This window comes from Erythrolamprus reginae, chromosome Z (genome assembly GCF_031021105.1).
Source record: "Erythrolamprus reginae isolate rEryReg1 chromosome Z, rEryReg1.hap1, whole genome shotgun sequence".
NCBI lineage: Eukaryota > Metazoa > Chordata > Lepidosauria > Squamata > Dipsadidae > Erythrolamprus > Erythrolamprus reginae.
In genome coordinates, this window is record NC_091963.1 from 6,738,921 (window position 1) to 6,757,251 (window position 18,331).

The 18,331-nt window shown below is 39.8% G+C and overlaps 2 protein-coding genes across 4 annotated transcripts in view; both read left to right on the forward strand.

Moving 5' to 3' along the window:
* OXSR1 (oxidative stress responsive kinase 1) overlaps window positions 1-4,940 on the forward strand; it is a 113,059-nt gene extending 108,119 nt beyond the window's left edge. Inside the window, exons 18-20 of one of the 3 annotated variants that reach the window (XR_011560555.1) lie at window positions 626-853; window positions 2,710-2,848; window positions 3,656-4,940. Coding sequence is in view for 1 of the 3 variants with exons in the window: in XM_070766888.1 (XP_070622989.1) it covers window positions 626-700 (75 nt within the window). In the remaining 2 variants the exon portion in view is untranslated. Of the gene's footprint in view, window positions 1-625 lie in introns of all 3 variants that reach the window. The other 2 variants (XR_011560554.1, XM_070766888.1) reach the window with 2 other exon arrangements.
* Window positions 4,941-12,734: 7,794 nt separating this feature from the next.
* The window catches only part of SLC22A13 (solute carrier family 22 member 13), a 37,031-nt gene continuing 31,434 nt past the window's right edge, over window positions 12,735-18,331 (forward strand). The window contains exon 1 of the mRNA XM_070727806.1: window positions 12,735-13,145. Coding sequence (XP_070583907.1) covers window positions 12,774-13,145 — 372 coding nt within the window. The 5' untranslated portion in view covers window positions 12,735-12,773. The remainder of the gene's footprint in view (window positions 13,146-18,331) is intronic.

The following is an 18,331-nucleotide window of genomic DNA, read 5'->3' on the forward strand; positions in this document are numbered from 1 at the left end:
CACATAGTAAAATACATGATGAAGGTTATAGAGGAGATACTCATAGTAAAATATATCTAAGAAATAATAGAAAAGAAGGTATAGTAATAGAACATATCAATGAAAGAATAGAAGAAGAGATATAGGAATAGAAGAAAGGTATAGGAGATATAGGAGAGCAATAGGACAGGGGACAGAAGGCACTCTAGTGCACTTGTACTCACCCCTTACTGACCTCTTAGGAATCTGGATAGGTCAACCGTGGATAATCTAAGGGTAAAATATTGGGGGTTTGGGGATAACACTATGGAGTCCGGTAATGAGTTCCACGCTTCGACAACTTGGTTAACTGAAGTCATATTTTTTACAGTCAAGTTTGGAGCGGTTAATATTAAGTTTAAATCTGTTGTGTGCTCTTGTGTTGTTGTGGTTGAAGTTGAAGTAGTCGCCGTCAGGCAGGACGTTGCAGCATATGATCTTGTTGTCACAGAGATTTTCTTAGTTTACATCCCTGATCTGGACTCACTTTCTCTTTTTTACCAGACTCTGGTTTTGATTGTAGCTTTGCCTTCTGTCCAACAAGGCCATTCTCTCTGTCCTTTGAACGTGGTGATAAAATAATGGATTCCGTCTCTTTGCCTTTCAGGCATCAGGCGTGGAAACATCCGAAATCCCCGATGACGGCAAACTTATTGGATTTGCTCAGCTCAGCATCAACTAAAGCAACACTCCCCGCTTATGGTCGCAACCCATAGGCGCAACGTACAAACACTTCTGTTGGCCAAAAAGCAAAACCACTCCTGCCAAAGAACCAGAAACTACAGGCCCTCGTTCTTAGAAGCTTTAACTTCATTTGTTCCCAAGTAGCATCGAGGTTTACAACACTACTTGCCTTGGAGGCATTTGGCTTTTGTCTTGTGTCCCCCCTCTCCCCCGCTGTTTTTGCATTTTCTTCCTTTCAGTTTTACCTCTCTCTCCCTCCCCTCCCTCCCGCCCTGTTGTGAGCCTCTGGAGAGGGGCGGCATACAAATCAAATCAATCAATCATAAATCAATTCCTCCATCCCTCCCCTCCCTTCCATCTTTTCTTCTCTCCTTCCTTTTGTTTCCTCCCTCCCTTCTTTCCTTCCCTCCCTCCCTCCCTCTCTTGCCCCTCCCTCCCTCTTCTCTCCCTGCATACTCGTACTTACTATTGCCTTAACTCACGCTTCCCCAACCGAGTGCCCACCAATTAGGCTGTGCCTACAACTCTTGGCTTTGTAGCCAAGGGGGCTGGGAATTCCAGGGGTTGTTGGGATCTATACCCGAGGACATCTGGTTGGGAATGTCTGCCTTAACTATTTAAAAAACTAAACAAAAATAGAAACATTTCCAGTGAGTACAAAAGAAGGGTTTCGCTGCTCTTAAATAATTGTCCTGATGTGATGGGTTGGATCGTTTTTGCCCGACTGTTAAACAGTAAAGACATTTTGATTTGTGGTCCATCTAATTGGACAGGTATCTTAAATAATAATAATAATGGAAGTTGTTGTGGAGTATCAGAAAACAGGTTGGATTTACTGTGGAAAAGTAAGTGAAGTCTTGAATAAGCGAAATCCCTTGCTTTAACCAACCTTTTCTATATATTCAGGGCGAGGAAGAAGTTGCTTGGCCTGAGATAAAACTCGCCTTAATTTTTCCCTTTCTATTTGCAAATATGTTATCGGTGAAGAAACATCACGTTTCTGTGTAGCTGTGTTTCCCCGATCCTCAATTGGCTGTCTCACCGAGCCTTCTCCCCTCTCACCCTGTGCTTGTAGACTTCCAATATACAGACACAATGGTTGAAACATCTGGTGCCGAAAAACATTTTGTTCATCATAATCTAAGCAGCTTTGACAATTGCAGGATGCATAGACAGGAGCAATTCTGGCGCAAGAGACAGAGACCATACATTAAAAACTGGGCAACCCACCAGTCCAAAGAGCATATGGGATAAAAGATGTCCCATTGCAAATACTCATATTACTTACGTTTCATTGTCACTCTCTTATTTGATTCTGGAAGTTGCTTACGCTCCATTGTTTATCTGGACAAAAACAGGGAGTGGCACATCCAGCAGAAATATTCCTGAACACTGGATTTTTCTCAGAAAACAAAATTTCAGTCTTTCGGTTTAATCATTTGGCTGTTGGGCTTCTACTCTTCCACAAATATCCCTCAACCGATTCCCTGGGTAGAAAATTTTTTCTCTTGCTTTCCACCAAGAGAAATCAACCCATAACCCTGAAGTAATTTCCATCTTCCTTAAAACTGTTGCAATCTGATGAAGAATCCTCAGAAAATCTGAAGTTCAGACATCCCCAGAGGTCCTGCAGAAAATTTTTGGTGCAGCCTACCTTATATTTGACATATTTCAGAAGTATCTCTGTCGGTCCGCATAATTTTCTCATCTTTGCAGTTGTCTCTGCCGCTGGTTTTTGGTGAAGAGATTCCTGTGTACGTAGCCTATTGAGATTGCCTGGCAAGTTGCTAGGAGTAGTTAAATTCCACCAGGTGTGATTCAGTGTGTGACCATTCATAAAACCAGATGTCCTTTGCATGTGGAAGGACCGAAAATTGATCATAAGGACTAGTCTGTTAACATGACTCTTTTTATCACTGTCCTGACCCCCATTTTAATCTCCCCAAAACTCACAACCCATTTCATTAAAAATCCTTTTACCTTTGTTATGTCCTCCTTCCTCCATAGACTGGTACATAGGAAACTGCCCCCCTGTTCAGTTGTTACAGCAATAAATGAAATTGCCAGTTAAAGACATACCTGGCAAATCAATGCCCGGAGCAATTTTGTCTCTTACCTGCACTGCTTGGAATCTGCCAATAGCAAGGTGTGTGTGTTGTTGTTGTTTTTTTAAAATACTCTGCTCACATATCAAAAGTTTGGTCAACATTAGGGTAACTGAAGCCACTATAACTCATATTTAGTGTTTTGTTTTTTAAGACATTTTTAATATCTGGGGTTGTTTTTTTTCCTTTCCATTGCTTTGGATTTTTAACCTATAAATTATATATTTAGTTTGGGTGGGGTGGGGAATAAACATTTATAATGCACTATGTGAACAATAAAATGCTAATGGGTTTTTTCTCACCATCCTATAGCAGCCGTTCGTCCCTTCCAGCTTTTGTGTATCACTGCTTATAGCTTTGAAGTGTTTTGTACACCCACCTTGTTTTTGCCTTAATATTAATTTACGTAGCAAACCAATTGAATTAAGTCTCATCCCTAGGGCGTGGCCCCCAGTGAAGTGATTACGAGCTGGGTTTTTTTATAGCCCCCACCCCCCTCCTTCTCCATTTGTGTCAATTTCCATGGATAAACCACCATGACACTTAAGCTTCCAAGCCTGGTTTCTAACTCAGGTTAAGAACAGTAATAAATGTCCTCAACAACACGTTGTGGAAGACTGGGAGGGGAGCTGTTACTATACTCATTTTTGTGTCCACATTGAATCCTCTGAGAGGGTTGAAGTTAGCGCCTCAACGCTTGCTCTCTCCGGGCGAGTGGAAAACACAGAGGTTGGGATTCTCAAGTCTTCTAATGCAATAATTCTTTCCTCTCCAAGCAGCAATGAAAGTTCAATTTCCTTTATTGCTTAATGTATTTATTGTTCACCTCTAATTTTTGTTTTGGCTAGATCTGCTCATAGGTCATTAGCAGAACTGATCCAGATGTGGACATCTATTGAAGAAAAGATTTGAAAATGAGAAATATTTTAGACAGTCGTGGCGTGGGAAGGGGAGGAGGTTGACAAAAAAAAAAAAAGCACTGCTTGGGCTGTGTTAGTGTTTCTGTGTGTGTGTCTAGGCGCGACCTCCCAAAACTTCCAAATTTTCCCACCCTTAACGCTTGGTGGCTTATGAGCAAGCAAGCTACGGTATATTCTTGAATGAACCCTGGAGGTCACTTTCTCCATTTAAAACCCTCCAGGAGGGGCAGAAGTGAACCATTGTTGGTCAACTGTTTGGGATAGACCTTATCTGGATGAGGGAAGGAGCTCTCGGAGGCCCCACGAGATGATGGTCTCCCCAAAAGTGGCCAGAATTTCCTTGGAGCCAGTGATGCTATTGTCCCTCCAGTGCACAGCCCTTGGTCCCAATATCCATGCCCAGGTATGATCATGTGGAAAGAGGATCTCTTGCTGAAATGGGTGGTGGCCCTGAATTGGGGGTACCCCGAGATGGCAGATGAGCAGCACAAGGGGGAAAAAAATGTAGCCATCCGTTTTATTTCATCCCATCTTCAGCTACAGAGACCAAATAATTCTGGTACAGTATTAAATCATTTGGTCTGCATGCTGCACGTACCTTTGAATCCACTATATCTTGATGCAGTATCTATCTAATTATTTATTCATTCATTCCTTCCATTCCTGCCTCTTATCTAATCCACGTCTAGCAGACAAAGAGTATCCCTAATGACTGTTCCCCTGTATTATTATAATAATGATTCTTTTAGTGATCCAGAACTACTTTGCTACTAGATTTTTTAGGCCGGTTGTCTCTTAATAATTAATAGTATTTCCTTTTTCCCCACCCCTTTTTCCCACCCCCTTCTTTGGGTACTAGAAATGCTAGACAACTATTTTATTCTTGAGGTTCAAAAGTGCCAATGATTTTTGTTGTTGTTGTTTGGTAGTTTAGAAATTATTTCTAACCTTTATGCCCTCGTGGGTCAGAGGGGTTTTTATTTTGGGTAAAATCTGAACTTGAACCTAGAAATCGGTTTGTATTTTTTTAAACTTAGTTAATAGCCTTGAGGAGGGTGGTGTTATTAATATAAAAGGAACCTCTACACAATTTGGTGTACTGTAGATTTTAACGAAAGATGTAAAATATTCGGCCTTTTTTTCCCTTTGACTTTGTATTTTATTGCATGTCATTTCTCTAATTTTTAATCAATAAAAAAAAAATTGTCCATTATTTTTCAGAGTTGGTTTGTGTTGAAGTTCTGTAGTCCTTTTTCTGCAGATATCACAAGTAATTTACCACATAGCACACTCTCACATGGGAAATAGATATGTGGCATCTTCTTGCAATTCTTTGTCTAAAATTGGTAAATACGGCAATCAGAATATTTTTTTTAAAAAATTGCCTATTTCCACCAAGCAGGAACCATTTAAAAATATCCCTCAACTTACCACCATTCTTTTAGTGACTGTTTTGCCGATGACTCTAAAGTGTGCAATAGGGTTGATATTCCTGGAGGCGTCGGCAATATGGTAAATGATTTAGCTTTACTAGATAAATGGTCAAAGCAATGGAAACTGCAGTTTAATGTTTCCAAATGTAAAATAATGCACTTGGGGAAAAGGAATCCTCAATCTGACTACTGTATTGGCAGTTCTGTGTTAGCAAATACTTCAAAAGAAAAGGATTTAGGCGTAGTGATTTCTGACAGTCTCAAAATGGGTGAACAGTGCAGTCAGGCAGTAGGGAAAGCAAGTAGGATGCTTGGCTGCATAGCTAGAGGTATAACAAGCAGGAAGAGGGAGATTATGATCCCGCTATATAGAATGCTGGTGAGACCACATTTGGAATACTGTGTTCAGTTCTGGAGACCTCACCTACAAAAAGATATTGACAAAATTGAACGGGTCCAAAGACGGGCTACAAGAATGGTGGAAGGTCTTAAGTATAAAACGTATCAGGAAAGACTTAATGAACTCAATCTGTATAGTCTGGAGGACAGAAGGAAAAGGGGGGACATGATCGAAACATTTAAATATATTAAAGGGTTAAATAAGGTCCAGGAGGGAAGTGTTTTTAATAGGAAAGTGAACACAAGAACAAGGGGACACAATCTGAGGTTAGTTGGGGGAAAGATCAAAAGCAACATGAGAAAATATTATTTTACTGAAAGAGTAGTAGATCCTTGGAACAAACTTCCAGCAGACGTGGTAGACAAATCCACAGTAACTGAATTTAAACATGCCTGGGATAAACATATATCCATCCTAAGATAAAATACAGAAAATAGTATAAGGGCAGACTAGATGGACCATGGGGTCTTTTTCTGCCGTCAGACTTCTATGTTTCTATGTTCAAGGTTACAGTGACATTTAAAAAGTGACTTACAACTGTTACAGCATTCCCATTGTCACATGATCAAACTTTCGATGCTTGGCAACTGGCATGTACTTGTGCCGGTTGCATTGACCCACAGTCATGTGATGCCCTTTGGCAATCTTCTGACAAGCAAAGTCAAATGGGGAAACCAGATTCCCAGAATAACTGTGTTACTAACTTAACAACTTCAGTGATCCACTTAACAACTGTGGGAGGGAAAGATTATAACATGGAGTAAAACCCACTTAACAATATTCTTGCTTAGCAAAATAAATATTGTGCTACATTGTGGTCATAAATTAAGGACTGTCTATGTATATTATATTTCCCACAAAAATAACACTTACTTACTTATTTGATTTTTTAAAAAATGCCGCCCTTCTCCTTAGACTCAGGGCTGCTTACAACGTGTTAGCAATAACACTTTTGAACGGAGCTAGGCTATTGCTCCCACAATCCGGGTCCTCATTTTATCCACCTTGAAAGGATGGAAGGCTGAGTCAACCTTGAGCCGGTGGTGAGGTTTGAACCACTGACCTTCAGATCTACAGTCAGCTTCAGTGGCCTGCAGTACAGCACTCTACCTGCTGCGCCACTCCAATTCATACTTCAAATTATACACGTTCAGTTACCTGACCTCAGTAACTCAGTTGCATTGATCCAAAATAATTGGCAGTTCTATGTTAGCAAAAACTTCAGAAGAGAAGGATTTAGGGGTAGTCTCAAAATGGGTGAGCAGTGTGGTGTGGCAGTAGGAAAAGCAAGTAGGATGCTTGGCTGCATAGCTAGAGGTATAACAAGCAGGAAGAGGGAGATTGTGATCCCCTTATATAGAGCGCTGGTGAGACCCCATTTGGAATACTGTGTTCAGTTCTGGAGACCTCACCTACAAAAAGATATTGACAAAATTGAACGGGTCCAAAGACGGGCTACAAGAATGGTGGAAGGTCTCAAGCATAAAATGTATCAGGAAAGACTTCATGAACTCAATCTGTATAGTCTGGAGGACAGAAGGGAAAAGGGGGGACACGATAGAAACATTTAAATATGTTAAAGGGTTAAATAAGGTTCAGGAGGGAAGTGTTTTTAATAGGGAAGTGAACACAAGAACAAGGGGGCACAATCTGAAGTTAGTTGGGGGAAAGATCAAAAGCAACATGAGAAAATATTATTTGACTGAGAGAGTAGTAGATGCTTGGAACAAACTTCCAGCAGACATGGTTGGTAAATCCACAGTAACTGAATTTAAACATGCCTGGGATAAACATATATCCATCTTAAGATAAAATACAAAAAATAGTAAAAGGGCAGACTAGATGGACCATGAGGTCTTTTTCTGCCATCAGTCTTCTATGTTTCTATGTTTCTAATTATCTCGCATCATATCATCCCTAGAGCCAAAGACGTTGACCTACCAGGAATGTAGGTTGGGGAAATGGCACCAATGATACTATCCAGGGGGGTGGTATTCACTTACTTTCCCCACTGCTTTGCAAATGTGAGTGCGTGTGCATGCTCGTTTCAGTCACACACATGCCTTATGTGCGCCTTCTGCACATACACTTTGCTCATGCGCACAGCTTGCATGCATGCATATTGCTTCAAGATACGTCTAAATAGTATAGCATAGCACTGAGATGGGGGGTTAGGGCAAGTCGCTACTACTGGTTCCACCTCTGAATACCACCTCTGATACTATCATTCCCCATTTTTCCCAATTCAATATATGTTTGTCAATCTTGGCTTCTTGAAGGTCAATTCCCCAGTCCATATTGGTCCACACATTCATCAACCGGCCAAGGTTGAGAAACACTGCAGTAGACGGCATGGGTTGAAGGAGAATGGATGCTCACAACATCTAGGGCTGGGGAGAGGCCACTTTGCAAATCTTTCCAGAGGACTTGCAACTCATTAGCTTCAGCTAATTGTGTCCTAAGTCTCAACACCCAAGTTTTTCTTCTCTTAAATAAGCTGAAAATTGCAATCAACCAGAACATGGCTTGGAAGGTTTGTCAAAGTCCGTTGCAGAAAATCATTTCCAGAAAGCAGACACAGACAAACTGATTCAGCTGGATTCATTAACTTATTTATATACATAATAACAGATGAGTATTGACAATACCAGTAGCAGAGTTCTTCTCTAACATAGCAGTTGTTACAAGCAGTTTCTAGTTCAAAGTTCAGAGTGGACTGGAGTATAGAGTGGCCTGAGCCACGCCCAGTCTTAAGTTTTCAGTTTTGATTATCTGCACAGACTCAGAAGTGTTTTGATTTCCTTTTTTAAAAAATAATTTTTATTTACATCTATTTAACACAGACATACAAATTATACGCAGACAAAAGTACATCCCTTCCCCCCCACTGGCTGTCTCGTCGACAGCTTCCTTCTATATTCTTTTTCGGTAATGTTACCATTGGTTTTGTCAATAATGTGTAGTCCATATCTATATATGAAATATATTTAAGTTCTTACTCTGTAATTTATGGAAACATAACAGTTGGAGAAAAAGTTGTATTTGAATCTTTAAGAATTTTTCACTTAATTTGTTAATTAATCATGCAGCATTGCTAATATTTGTTCTTTGATTTAACCATATATAGAAATCATTCCAAATCTGGTAGTATTTTGTGTTTTCCTGTTCTTTTAGCTCCAATGTTAATTTATCTGCTTCTGCATAGTCAAGCATTTTTTAAATCAGATTTCGATCATTAGGCATTGATTCATTTTTCCAGCCATTTGTCTTAAAAAAAATAAATACTTTATTGTCATTGTACGTATAGCCAGGATGGCGCAGCAGGTAGAGTGCTGTACTGCAGGCCATTGAAGCTGATTGTAGATCTGAAGGTCAGCAGTTCAAATCTCATCACCGGCTCAAGGTTGACTCAGCCTTCCATCCTTCCGAGGTGGGTAAAATGAGGACCCCAACTGTGGGGGCAATATGCTAGCTCTGTTAAAAAGTGCTATTGCTAACATGTTGTAAGATGCCCTGAGTCTAAGGAGAAGGGCAGCATAAAATTTGAATGAATGAACAAACAAACAAACAAACAAACAAACACAGTATACCCATACGATGAAATCCACATGACACCAAAAGATCAGTCCCAACACACATAACAATTTTTTAAAAAAAACATGCACCACCCAGCACAAATTCATCACCCTAAACCACCCAAACATCTACACAACAGACTAACTGTCCAACAGCTCACTGATGGTGACCCTTTAGTTCATTGTTGTGAGTATAGCTCTTGGGTAAAAACTATTATTATAATAGTTTTTTTTATTGTTGTACACTGTTTACGATTGCTGTTAGCCGCCCTGAGTTTTCGGAGAGGGGCGGCATATAAATCCAATAAATAAAAAAATTTAAAAAATCAGAAAATGTGTGATCTGAGTTTTAATTGTTCTGTATCTTCTGCCAGAAGGCAACAGTTCAAAAAGATTGTAAGCAGGATGAGAAGAGTCTCTGAGCATAGTTCCCTCTAAGCTGAGCAGTGAGCAATCGCTCACTTAAAAACCATCATCAACTCAGAGTTTTCCAAACCTGCCCAGAAGCCGTGAGGGAAAGAGTGAGAGGGAAGGAGAGAGAGAGGAAGAGAGGAAGAGAGAGAAACAGAAAAAAGAGAGGAAGGAAAAGAGAAAGAAAAAGAATGGGAGTAAGGAAGAGAGAAAGAAAATCAAAATCTAGTTTGAAACTAGCTCAACTATTTAAGTGGCATTTTGATATTGATAGAGTTGCCCTATTATGAGCTCACTATTATAGACACACAGTACAGTATTTTATTTTGAAATTCTCTGAAGCAAAACAGGGTGGGTTTTTTATTTGTTTGTTTGTTTGTTTGTTTGTTCGTTCGTTCGTTCGTTCGTTCATTCATTCAGTCATTTAGAAACATAGAAACATAGAAGACTGACGGCAGAAAAAGACCCCATGGTCCATCTAGTCTGCCCTTTTACTATTTCCTGTATTTTATCTTACAATGGATATATGTTTATCCCAGGCATGTTTAAATTCGGTTACTGTGGATTTACCAACCACGTCTGCTGGAAGTTTGTTCCAAGGATCTACTACTCTTTCAGTAAAATAATACTTTCTCATGTTGCCTTTGATCTTTCCCCCAACTAACTTCAGATTGTGTCCCCTTGTTCTTGTGTTCACTTTCCTGTTAAAAACACTTCCCTCCTGAACCCTATTTAACCCTTTAACATATTTAAATGTTTCGATCATGTCCCCCCTTTTCCTTCTGTCTTCCAGACTATACAGATTGAGTTCATTAAGTCTTTCCTGATACGTTTTATACTTCAGACCTTCCACCATTCTTGTAGCCCGTCTTTGGACCCGTTCAATTTTGTCCATATCTTTTTGTAGGTGAGGTCTCCAGAACTGAACACAGTACTCCAAATGTGGTCTCACCAGCGCTCTATATAAGGGGATCACAATCTCCCTCTTCCTGCTTGTTATACCTCTAGCTATGCAGCCAAGCATCCTACTTGCCTTTCCTACCGCCCGACCACACTGCTCACCCATTTTGAGACTGTCAGAAATCACTACCCCTAAATCCCTCTCCTCTTTATTTATTTATTTATTTATTTATTTATTATTTCTGTGCCGCCCAGTCCCAAAGGGACTGCCACTCAGACACTATACTTTTCCGCCCACCCCCCCAAAAATTAGAGGGAACACTGTCTCTGAGAATGGTAAAAGGTCTCCTGCTTGTTCATGGAGTTGGACTAGCAAACCTCCAAGGTCCCTTCCAATTAATTCTAAATATAACTTATCCGATATGATCTGTTGTTAACCTGGCACTTCAGGTATTCAATGGTACACCAGTTGCTTCTGTACTTGATCCAATCCCTCTTAAGTTGTCTTCTTCCCCTTCTCCGGAGAATTAGCATGGCTTTGCCATACCAGCTCTTTAAGAGTCCTATAACATGATCTAAGAGTCCCATAAAATGATTTATAATTGATGTGTGAACCCTGTGACCACATAAGTCAGGGGTCCCCAAACTTGGCAACTTTAAGATTTGTGGGAGTTGAATTCTGGGAGTTGAAGTCCACAAGTCTTAAAAGTTGCCAAGTTTGAAGACCTCTGTTATAAGTTGTCCCAGATTAGTATGCCATCAATGATATTACATCATCAATTATACTAATCCTCCCCCCCAAAAAAAATCTCATCATCCATTCCTTTGATTTCCTTGATCAAATTTATCTGTCTGTCTGTCTGTCTGTCTATCTATCTATCTATCTATCTATCTATCTATCTATCTATCTATCTATATCATCTATCTATCTATCTATCTATCTATCATCTATCTATCATCTATCTATCATCTGTCTGTCTGTCTTTCTATCTCTCTCTCTCTATCTATCTATCTATCTATCTATATCTATCTATCATCTATCTATCTATCTTTATCTATCTATCAATCATCTATCTATCATCTAGCTAGCTAGCTATCATCTATCTATCTATCATCTATCTTTCTATCTATCTATCTTTCATCTATCTATCTATCTATCTTTATCTATCTATCTATCTTTATCTATCTATCTATCATCTATCTATCTATCTGTCATCTATCTATCTATCTATCTATCTATCTATCTATCTATCTATCTATCTATATCTTTATCTATCTATATCTATCTATCTATCTATCTCTTTATCTATCTATCTATCTATCTATCTATCTATCTATCTATCTATCTATCTATCTATCTATCTATCTATATCTTTATCTATCTATCTATCTATCTATCTATCTATCTATATCTTTATCTATCTATCTATCTATCTATCTATATCTATCTATCTATCTATCATCTATCTATCTATCTATCTATCTATCTATCTTTATCTATCTATCATCTATCTATCTATCTCTATCTATCTATCTATCTATCTATCTATCTATCTATCTATCTATCTATCTATCTATCTATCTATTGGGGTTATGTGCCATCCCTCTCCGAGGACTCAAGGCAGCTTACAACATATAAAAGAAACACTACAAAATTACCTAAATCCAATTTTTTAAAACTAAAACTAACAATCTAAAACCCCAATTTATTATAAAGAATCAGTAACTCTCATTCAAACCAAAGATGCGTTCCATTCATCAACAGGGGCTGATGTCTAGTGTCCTCAAGCCTGTCGGCACAAGTGGGTCTTCAGACTCTTGCGAAAGGCGCAGAGGGTGGGGGCAGTACAAATCTCTGGGGGGAGCTGATTCCAGAGAGCCGGAGCCCCTACAGAGAAGGCTCTTCCTCTAGGCCCCGGCAAGCAACATTGTCTATTCTTCAGTCTGTCACCCCTGTGAAAAATAGACTTCTTTCTTCAAATAAATAATCTACCGTAATTAAAATTTCTCAAAGTGATACCTCTGAGGCTGTCAATCTTTTCCAGTCTGCTTCACTTTTGATGGCTCCTTCCTTGAGCTTTGCTCTCTTTGGCTGTCCAAGCTGCAAAGTTGGCAATTAATTTTTTACACAACTTGCAGTTGTGAAAGTGTAACGTGTCATGTATTAGCAGAGAGCTCAACGATATTCAGCCGTTCCTGCACTTGTGCCTTGTCAAAGTTTATTCTGAGTTTAACCATTAATTCCAGAGCCTTTTTGAAGTCCAGAGAGCTATTTGGGTAGCCAGAAAACAGACAGTAGCAGAGAGAAAGGCAGAAAGGAAACAGCCATGACTGATATCGGGGAAATTATCAAAGCTCTTAACGATTTTGGCCGATTCCAGCATTGGCTGGTATTGATGATCACAATAGTCTCACCCATCTGTGGTTTTCATATGTTCAGCCAATTATTCATGGTCACCCCACTCTCTCACCACTGCAACGCTAACTGGTTGGACGCCATTCATCTGAACTTGACCGAAGAAGAAAAGCTGAATTTAACCATTCCCCGAAATCCTGACGGGACCTTAGAACAATGTCTCATGTATACTCCCGTGGAAACCAACTTAGAGACCTTCCTGCAATCAGGATTGAATTCGACAGAGAAATGCCGAGATGGATGGGTTTATCCTTCCAAGCTAAAACCTTCTCTGGTTACCCAGGTTTGGGAAATCTCATTTTCTTCCTAAATTAAATGTTTGGGTTTTTTTTTAATAAAACGCACAGAGTTTGCCAGGAGTTAAAAGGCAAAAAAAAAAAAAGGGGGGGGGAAATAAGTATGATATTTGCAATATTCCTTGCCCCTGGGCAGCTCTCGACAACTAAAATTCTTCCCACTCAAAAGTAGCCCTTTAAAGACTAGACATGGGGTCAAGTCCAATTAAGCATAGAAACTCTGCTTTTTTAAAAAGGTCTACAGGGGTCTTAAGTGGACAATTGTTTAAATAGGAGCCAGCAGTATGCTGCAGCTGTCAAAAAAGCTAAGGCAGTCCTGAATTGCATTAACAGAGGGATAGAATCAAGATCATGTGAAGTGTTAGCACCAATTTATAATATTGGAATACTGCATCCGTTTTTGGTCGCCATGAGATAAAAAAAGATGTTGAGACTAGCAAGAATACAGAGAAGAGCAACAAAGATGATTAGGGGACTGGAGGCTAAAACATATGAACAGTGATTGTAGGAGTTAGAAACATAGAAACATAGATTGACGACAGAAAAAGACCTCATGGTCCATCTACTCCAGTGTTTCCCAAACTTGGCAACTTGAAGATATCTGGACTTCAACTCCCAGTAAACTGGGGAATTCTGGGAGTTGAAGTCCAGATATCTTCAAGTTGCCAAGTTTGGGAAACTGATCAAGTCTGCCCTTATACTATTTCCTGTATTTTATCTTAGGGTGGATATATGTTTATCCCAGGCATGTTTAAATTCAGTTACTGTGGATTTACCAACCACATCTGCTGGAAATTTGTTCCAAGCATCTACTACTCTTTCAGTCAAATAATATTTTCTCACGCTGCTTCTGATCTTTCCCCCAACTAACCTCAGATTCTGCCCCCTTGTTCTTGTGTTCACTTTCCTATTGGGAACACTTCTCTCCTGAACCTTATTTAACCCTTTAACATATTTAAATGTTTCTATCGTGTCCCCCCTTTTCCCTTCTGTCCTCCAGACTATACAGATTGAGTTCATGAAGTCTTTCCTGATAGGTTTTATGCTTAAGACCTTCCACCATTTTTGTAGCCCGTCTTTGGACCCGTTCAATTTTATCAATATCTTTTTGTAGGTGAGGTCTCCAGAACTGGGCACAATATTCCAAATGTGGTCTCACCAGCACTCTATTCAACGGGATCACAATCTGTATACAACGGGATCACAATCTCCCTCTTCCTGCTTGTTATACCTCTAGCTATGCAGCCAAGCATTCTACTTGCTTGGCTGCGTGGTTTTTGTAAGAAGAAATACACAGATCACATTGTATTTATCAATTGCACTAATTATTAGTTATTTTGAAAATCCAACGAACCTATTCATGCCAAAAACCTGACGTTTCATGGAACCTGGATTTCAGAGTGATTCCAATAAAGGAGAAGATTTGTAGCTAAGGGCTGAAATGAAGGGTCCTCTGAACTTGGTTGTTCTCTTGCAGATGTTTCCTTACTCAAAGCACTGATGATGTTACCAAATTTGGTAATGAAACAACTGCAAGAAAACAACCAGGTTCAGAGAGAACCAATAATCTTGACTTCCATTCATATACTTCATCAGGTTTCACTAGATACATCAACAATGTACTAGTTTTCCCCCCCAATGACCTGTGGAGAAGCTTTAAAAAATGATCTAACCTGTGTCTTTTAATGTTTTCACATTTTCCTCCTACATAGTTGCATTATACACTGCTCAAAAAAAAGGGGGGGACACTTAAACAACACAATATAACTCCAAGTAAATCAAACTTCTGTGAAATCAAACTGTCCACTTAGGAAGCAACACTGATTGACCATTAATTTCACATGCTGTTGTGCACATTCAACTTTGTACAGAACAAAGTATTCAGTGAGAATATTTCATTCTTTCAGATCTAGGATGGGTTATTTCAGTGTTCCCTTTATTTTTTTTGACTAGTATATTAAATCTTGGCCATTTAAAAGTGTTTGGATTTCACATGTGTATGTGCGGGGGGACTATGGAATGATGGATATGGGCATGTGCATACATAACCCTCTCACACTCCCCCCTCTTTGGCACATGAACCAAAAAATGTTCGCCATCATGGGTGTACGGCAGTGATGGGCTCCTATGGGAACAGTCAGGAATGCAGTTCCGGTAGCAAAATTTGGAGCTCCGCCCCAGAGCACCCAATTTGCACTGAAAGATGTTGAAACAAAATGCATAAGCCACGCCCACAGTGTGGTAGTAAAAATTTTGGTAGCCCACCACTAGTGTACGGTCTCTTGCTTGGGTAGGGGAGGGTGGGGTTGGACTACAAGGTCCCTTCCAATTCTGTTAATCTGTTAAAATGTTGGATGCTCTCCTCTCTTTGCACCACTAGGTGGCAATGCAGCACAGCTGCCTATTCCAATGGCAATTATCCTCTTGCAATTTGAAATGGCCCAACCTAATGATTTAATATAGTTTACAGTATTTTGACCCTGTCCTTTCCTTCTCTGCTGTTCCGACTGAAGTCCAGCCTAAACCTCCCTATGTCTTAACAGCATCCTCACAAAAATAAAAATGACCTAAGTGCCAAAGCCCACTGCAACAACATCGCCCAAAAGGCTTCAAGAGTTGTTAACCTAATCCTACATAGTTTCTGCTTCGGCAATCTCACATTACTAATCAGAGCATACAAAACTTTCACCAGACCAATCCTTGAGTACAGCTCATCTGTCTGGAACTCACACTGTATTTTGGACATAAACACTTTAGAAAATGTCCAGAGATACTTTACTAGAAGAGTCCTCCACTCCTCCACTCCACTCCTCTACTACACAACTAGACTTACAATCCTAGGTTTAGAAAGTTTAGAACTACGTCGCCTTAAACACGACCTAAGCATAGCCCATGAAATCATCTGCTACAACGTCCTTCCTGTCAATGACTACTTCAGCTTCAACCACAACAACACACGAATACACAACAGATACAAACTTAAAGTAAACCGCTCTAAACTCGACTGCAGGAAATACGACTTTAGTAACCAAGTAGCTGATGCATGGAACTCACTATCTGATTCTGTAGTATCATCACCTAACCCTCAAAACGTTACCTTTAGGCTATCCACTGTTGACCTCTCCCGATTCCTAAGAGGTCAGTAAGGGGCATGCATAAGTGCACCAGCGTGCCTTCTGTCCCATCCTAAAGTCTCTCTTTTACTAGTATCAGGTATATAAGTATTATTATACTGCTCAAAAATGATAAAGGGAACATCAAATAACACATCCTAGCTCTGAATGAATGAAATATTCTCATTGAATACATTATTCTGTACAAAGTGGAATGTACACAAAAGCATGTAGAATTGCCTGTCAATCAGTGTTGCTTCCTAAGTGGACAGTTTCATTTCACAGATGTTTGATTTACTTGGAGTTATAATGTGTTGTTTAAGTGTCCCCTTTATTTTTTTGAGCAGTGTATATCTTTGTATACCACCAATACGTACTTGACAAAACAAACAAATAAAATAAAAACCCTGTGAGATATGTGGAGAGAGAAAGTGAATTGCCCAGAGTCAACTAGAGTTCTTCTGCATATGAGATATTTATTTATTTATTTATTTATTTATTTGTTCGTTCGTTCGTTCGTTCATTCATTCATTCATTCATTCATTCACTCATTTATTTATTTATTTGATTTGATTTGATTTGTATGCCGCCCCTCTCCGTAGACTCGGGGCGGCTAACAACAATAATGAAACAACATATAACAAATCTAATATTTAAAATAATTAAAAGACCCTTATTTAAAAAACCGAACATACACACAAACATACCATGCATAAATTTTATAAGCCTAGGGGGAAGGGAATAGCTCAATTCCCCCATGCCTGATGACAGAGGTGGGTTTTAAGAAACTTACGAAAGGCGAGGAGGGTGGGGGCAATTCTGATCTCTGGGGGGAGTTGGTTCCAGAGGGTCGGGGCCACCACAGAAAAGGCTCTTCCCCTGGGTCCCGCCAAACGACATTGTTTAGTCGATGGGACCTAATCGGCCGCTGGGATTCATAGCCATTAGTAGCATGCTACCGCCAATACAGTGGTACCTCGAGATACGAGTTTAATTCGTTCCGGACCTGCGCTCTTAAGTCGAGCAGCTCTTATCTCGAACGACTTTTCCCCATAGGAATTAATGTAAATAATTTCAATTGGTTCCAGCCCTCAAAAAACTCACAAAGTTAGTCTAAATTATGCAAAAAGACATTGCAAGAATAAATGTAACTTTACTTATTAATAAGATGATAAGCTGAGAGCTTCCCTTCCCTTCCTCTTTTTACCCAAAACAATCAACATGGCAAACTTTTATTTTTATTCATTAAACTGTAGTTATTTATTCAACTTCACTGCCACCCAATCCTGTAGAGGGAGGAAAGAAGGGAGGAAGGAAAAGGAAAGCAAGAAATGGAGGGAGGAAAGGAAGGAAGGAAAGAAAGAAAGGAAGAAAGAAAGAAAGGAAGAAAGAAAGGATGAAGGGACAGGAACAGAGGAAGGAAGCAAGGAAACTTATGAAAGGGGAGAGTAACTTCACTGCCACCCAATCCTGTAGAGGGAGGAAAGAAGGGAGGAAGGAAAAGGAAAGCAAGAAATAGAGGAAGGGAAGGTAAAAGAGAGAAAGAAAAAGAGCAAGAAAGAAAGCAAGCAAGAGAGAAAGAAAGAAAATGAAAGAGAAATAAAAATAGAGAGGGAGAATGAAAGAAATGGAAGGAGGGAAGGAAGGAGAGAAAGCAAGAGAAAGAAAGAAAGCAAGAGAAAGAAAGAAAGAAAGAAAGAAAGAGAAAGAAAGAAAGAAAAAAGAATGAAAGAGCAAGAGAGAAAAAGAAAGAGAGAAAGAAAGAAAGAAAGAAAGAAAGGCAACTTCAAAGAAAGGCTCACTGAGCATCTCTCACTCTCTCTCTCTTTCTATCCCTCTCTCTTTCTCTCCCCCCTCTCCCCCCCTTTCCCTCTCTTTCTCTCTCTCCCTCTCTCTTTGTCTCCCCCCTCTCCCCCCTTTTCCTCTCCCCCCCCAGGCCGGCAGCGATGTTTTAAAACAGCCGCGCCGTTTGCGAGCTAACTCCTGAGGTGCGGAAGTTCGCCTTTGGCGTTTGGGCCACTCGGCATGTGAACTTCAAAACAGCGTTCGGATCCCCCCAC